Genomic DNA, 5,980 nt, shown 5'->3' with positions numbered 1-5,980 from the left:
TTCCAGACATTGTATAGAAGAACATTGTGAAACTCCCTGCCCTGTTCTGTTTCTCTCTATCAGTGCCTGAAACCCCTGTCACGTATACCCTAGATTGCTGAATCAATCACGACCCTTTCATATGAAATCTTTAGTGCTGCGAGCCCAGAAAAGGGACAGAAATTGTGCACTCAGGGAGCTTGGATTTTGAGACGGTAGCTTGCCAATGCTCCGAGCTGAATAAAGCCCTTCCTTCCACAACTTGGTGTCTGAGAGGTTTTGTCAGCGGCCAGTCCTGCTACATGGGGAGGGATCAATGAACAATTCGATTTAATTTAGACAGTGTTTATTTAATATGTTTACTGCTACATTCCATCAAGAAATTTCTTGTTTTGATGTTATGACAATTCAGCAAGTAAAAAACACATTTCTTTGAAAAAATATTTCTAAGCTCAGGCTCTTAACATATAAATATAATGCACAAAATAAACATACTGCAAAAAAACCACCCACCTACAAATTGCTGTATGCATCATTTCTGAAACAGGTAATATTTATAAAAGCATAACTCTACATTGCTTTTATTTTCAGCTCTAAGTAACAGAAAAACTTACTTTGTAAAGTGCTAGATCATAGGCTCAAGGGCATAAGGTGTCTGCCACAACTACTCAACCCTGCTGGGGTAGTGCAAAGACAGCCACAGGTTAAACATAAACAGATGTTTTTGTTTGTATTTGTGTTTTCAACACTTTATTTATGGACACTGAAATTTGAATATTATATAATTTTCATGTGTCACAGTATTCTTTTTTTTAACCATTTAGAAATATAAAACCATTCTTAGCTTGCAGGATACAAAAATGGGTAGTGGGCCAGATCTGTCTGATGGACCGTCATTTGTCAAACCCTGACTTAGTGTAGTCAGGATCTGCTCCTAAATCACTTCTAGGAAAACAAACAACAAACAACCAAATCAAGGCACTGGCAGCAAGAAGGTGGGGGATGAATGTTGGGTAGCCAACTTTTTTTTTTTTTTTGGCAGCGTAATTCACAAAATACAAATAATAATGATGATAACCTCTAACATATAGCTCTTGTGTCTCAGACACTATTCTAAGTGCTTTGAAAATTTCAACTCATTTAGACCTCAAAGCAATCCCAAGATGTTGTCACTATCACTACTCTTTTATGGGAAGGAAATTGAGGCACAGAGATATTAAGTAGCATGCCCCATGCTGGAATTGGGGCCCAGGTGGCAGGATTCCAGAGTCCACACCTCTAACTATGTCATGTTGCTTCCATGAGGAAGAAAAAGTTGGTGAAGAAATTTAGGACTCTCAGAAAAATACAAGTGCAGGTATCTCTGCTCCCTGCTCATACATCAACAGTAAGATACACAATATTTCTTACATTGCACTATTTGTTTTCATTGTATAGATTGTAATAAATATTACTGTTTTTAGCTGTTTAAAAATAGCTCAGGCTTTTGCTATATATAAAGGTGTCCCTAATGCAAAACTTGGCTGACATTTAAAAATTTTACAAAAACATTTTAGCTTCTTTTTGAAGGATTAGTTTAGTGCCACTGTCTATATCCATTTGCAAACACACACACACACATAAATAGGATAAAAAGATGCCTTATAGCTTAAAAGACATATTACACTTACAATACAAATATTAACAACAAGAGTCACTACTGAGACTTAATGTGCGATATCTTCATAGGCATAATAGTTACTGAACGAACGAAGGTTACGTATTTCCCTATGTACAATTATGAATGGATTCCACATGCACATTGAACATCCACAAGTTACATGTTATAGCACACTCACATACACACAGTCCTATATACCAAAAGACATTTAATGTATGTTTAATGATGTTGCCTGATAATTTGTGCTTTTTAAAAGCTTCATATATGCAGACATTTGCAGGTTTCCTTTTAAAACAGAGCAATCTTGGCATCAGATCTGCAACATGATTTCTAGTATAACTGTTTCCCTCAGCACAAATTATTTGAATTTTTGTTGAACACCTTCCAAATATTTAAAATATCTATTCAAGTACCGGTGATCTGATATTGAATGAAACATCAATTCTTAATAAAGGTTTCTATATCTACCACCGTCTTTGCAGTTCTCCCTTTGAATTCGCTAGTATATGAGCTCCAATTGTGTAAAGAGATTTCTGGATACTCAAGGAGCTTCTCACTTATGAGCTTTTGGATGTCTACAGCTGGCTGCCCTGACAGAAAATGTCTTGACATTCATTTTACTCACAGGATTTCTCTCCTGTGTGATTTCTATATTGCAAAACAAAAGTATGACTTCTGAAAGGGTTCCCTCCTGTTTTACAATTTGCATGACTTCTGTCATTTATATTATCTAATATTTAGAAAAGTCTACAATATGATAAAATTTTCTCCCAAATAAATGTACAGAATCTATGTATTTGCTGATACACAGAAAGAGCAAAGATTGTAGCTGAAAATTTCCCTATACTGATGTGATTCATAAGGTGTACCTCTTGTGTGAATTATGTGATTGTTCTGAAGGATGAATTCAGTCAAGAGAATTTCCCAACTCATCTTACTTCTCAGCCTTCCTCTTCTTTGTGTGTGTCTTCTGATGTGCAGTGAGTTGTGACTTCTGGATAAAGGTTTCCCCACACTCCTGACACTCATAGGGCTTCTCCCCTGTGTGTTTTCTCTGATGTATAATAAAATGTGACTTCTGAGAAAAGGACTTCCCACATTCCTTGCATGAATAGGGCTTCTCTCCCGTGTGAGTCCTTTGATGTAATCTGAGGACCGAATTCACAGAGAAAGATTTGCCACATTCTGTGCATTCATAGGGCTTCTCCCCTGTGTGTTTTCTCTGATGTTTAGTGAGGTCTGATTTATAGTAAAAGGTTTTCCCACATTTATTACATTCAAAGGGTTTCTCCCCTGTGTGAGTTCGCTGATGTACTGTGAGGGCTGACTTCTGGTAGAAGCATTTCCTACATTCCTTACATTCATAGGGTTTCTCTCCTGTGTGAGTTCTCTGATGAGTTTTGAGGTGTGAATTCCTAGAGAAGAATTTCCCACATTCCTTACATTTATAGGGTTTCTCCCCTGTGTGTGTTCTCTGATGTACTGTGAGGTGTGACTTCTGGGAAAAGGCTTTCCCACACTCCTTACACTCATAGGGTTTCTCCCCTGTGTGTGTTTTCTGATGTACCATGAGGTATGCCTTCACATAGAAGAACTTCCCACATTCAGTACATTCAAAAGGTTTCTCCCCTGTGTGTGTTTTCTGATGTTCTATGAGATGTGGTTTCTGGTAGAAGGATTTCTCACACTGATTACATTCGTAGGGTTTCTCTCCTGCATGGGTTCTCAGATGTCTACTGAGAGATGATAGGTGGTAAAATATTTTCTTACATTCTTTACACTCATAGGTCTTATCTCTCGTGTGAATTTTCTGATGTCTTGTGAGGTCTTCATTTTTGGAGAAAGAGTTCCCACATTTATCACAGTCATAGGATTTGCCCTTTGAGTGAGTATGCTGATGTACTATGAGGGCAGACTTCTGACAGAAGAACTTCCCACATTCCTTACATTCATAGGCTTTCTCTGTGGTACGAGTTTTCTGATGTTTTGTGAGTTCTCCATTCCTAGACAGAAAGTTCCACATTCATTAATGTGTAAGACTTTTAAGGCTTTTTGTTCCCCCACACTGGGCATATTTTCCAAGTACCTCTGAGGACTGATTTCTAGAGATGTTCCCATATTGGTTCCATAGGGTTTCTCTACAGTGAACATTCTCTGACCTGCACTGTAGTTTAACATTTGGCAAGGTGAATCTGCATCTGCATTCTATTCACAGGGTCTCTCAATTGCCTGCTTTCTGTTTTGTGTAATCAAGACTCCCTTTATTATTTAATTCAGAAGAGTAAAAAGACTACTTCAAAGTTTCAGTCTCCTGATCTTGCACAAGGTCTCTATGAAAAGAGGCATTCCCATTTGGATTATATTCCTCGGGATTTGCTTTGCACTGCTCTGCAGTGTTAGTTTTCTCATGTTTAGTATTAACTAGTGTCCTCCCATTTCCAGTAACTCCTTCAAGACTCTTGCTTACAAATCTTTAATCTTAAACATTAATTCTTGAACTTGCCTTGAATTTCCAGCTTGGCTTTCCCGGTATCTTGCTTCTAGATCATGAATACTCCATAGGTCTTCTACAAAGGAATCAAAAATTTAATACTTTATAAATATTAACACATTAATATTGTCATAGCATTGATTCTTAGGCTTCAGGCCAATTTCTCATAATGGAAGAACCTCAAATGCAAATTTCCTCTAGCCCATTGTTTTGGAAAAATAAACTAAAACGAACACTAAAAACTGCTGTCACACACAGAAGAAGGAGCCTAGTTGTAGACCCATGTACTCTGACATTTTTACAACTATGACCTTAAGAGCTTGGAGGCGAAAGTTAAAGACAAAAAAAGAACCGGGAGAGGAGAACGCAAGACATTAGAAGTGTTGCTGAACAAGAGTGTGGGAAGTATAGAGAATGCTGTGAGCCCCTTAAGTACCATGAACAGTAAGCAGGATAAGAAAGACTACTGGACAACAGTGGTCCCTGGAATTACATGGAAAAGATTAAACTGGAAGAAGGAGCTGAAGTATACTGAAGTATAGGTCTTTATTGCCTCAAACCTAGATTACTGTGCTAGGATTGCTAGTATTTAGCAGACAAACTTCTACTTTATTTCCTCTTCATCCATCCACAGCAATCTAGGTGTCAATACTAAAGGGACTTTCTCAGAACATCAGTTTCCTCAGGCTTAGAGGAAGAGTCCTGTAGCTTAGACTTTCACTCTCCGTCTAGCTGGCTTTGTTTTCAGGACAGGAAGATGGAGGACCACATATATCCAAAAGGAAGGATTTTCTTACAAGCATCAGGATAAGCCATCTATACAAGGATGAATTCCTAGTTCTAACACCAGAGATTTTCAATCCTGAACTCATCCTGACCACCAAATCCTGCACTTCTAAAGCACTTGTTACTTATGACTCAGCACTAGTCTTGAATTTCATTTTCATATCTCGCTTCTTCCATCTCTGCTTCCAATTTACTACAGGATCTTTAAAGGTCAAATTATTGAACATCATTCTAGAATCTTTAGTGACCTTCATATTTATGCATCTTTAAATGCATGAAAGCAAGTGAAAGGTTATCAGTAGAGGCTTGGGGTTGGAATTTCATAGCAATGGTGGGGAATACATAAGAAAAGTCACTTGATAAGGAATTATGCAATGTTAACTCAGGCACACATGAAATAAGATTATATGAATGGGCTGGGAATGGTGGCTCATGCCTGTAATCCCAGCAGTTTGAGAGGCTGAGGTGGGTGGATCACCTGAGCTCAGTAGCTCGAGATCAGCCTGACCAACATGGTGAAACCCCGCCTCAACTAAAAATACAAAAATTAGCTGGGCCAGGTTGCAGGCACCTGTAATCCCAGGTACTCAAGTGGCTGAGGCAGGAGAATCACTTGAATCGGGGAGGTGGAAGTTGCAGTGAGCCAAGATCGCGCCACTGCACTCAAGCCTGGGCAATAGAGTGAGACTCCATCTCAAAAAAAATCTTATGTTTGGAAAACATTTAAGAGCATAGTAAAATGGAAGTTAACAGGTGTTTTGGGGCCACAAGGAGAAATAAGTTGCATAGGCAAGAGAGGGCCAGACTAGTTCTTGACAGAAAATTCATTTAAATGAATATTACTAATACCTCCTTACCCTTGTAAGTTTTTTATTTTGTCTAAATGACTCAATACTGAGTCAGTATTAGTCATACCATGCAGGCTTCTGGCAATGTACAGATGCTGCATTACACAGCTACTGTGGGAATTTAGATCAACAATTTTTGTTTTGATCCTAACAAGGAAGGAAGTGGAATGAGCAGAACTATCTTACAAGAAGGTAAAAATATGGGATCAGAATATA

At 38.2% G+C, this 5,980-nt stretch overlaps 1 protein-coding gene across 5 annotated transcripts in view; it reads right to left on the bottom strand.

Moving 5' to 3' along the window:
* Window positions 1-308: 308 nt before the first annotated feature.
* Window positions 309-5,980, bottom strand: part of ZNF25 (zinc finger protein 25) — a 27,089-nt gene continuing 21,417 nt past the window's right edge. For 4 of the 5 annotated variants that reach the window (XM_011997340.1, XM_011997369.1, XM_011997355.1 and 1 more), the window contains one exon: window positions 309-3,642. In XM_011997340.1, coding sequence (XP_011852730.1) covers window positions 2,574-3,642 — 1,069 coding nt within the window. In that variant the 3' untranslated portion in view covers window positions 309-2,573. The remainder of the gene's footprint in view (window positions 3,643-5,980) is intronic. The other variant, XM_011997362.1, reaches the window with a different exon arrangement.

The sequence above is a fragment of the Mandrillus leucophaeus genome, unplaced genomic scaffold (genome assembly GCF_000951045.1).
Source record: "Mandrillus leucophaeus isolate KB7577 unplaced genomic scaffold, Mleu.le_1.0 Scaffold1143, whole genome shotgun sequence".
In the NCBI taxonomy this organism is placed as follows: domain Eukaryota; kingdom Metazoa; phylum Chordata; class Mammalia; order Primates; family Cercopithecidae; genus Mandrillus; species Mandrillus leucophaeus.
Note: the sequence above shows the minus strand (reverse complement) of the source record. Positions and strands in the feature narration are given on the sequence as shown.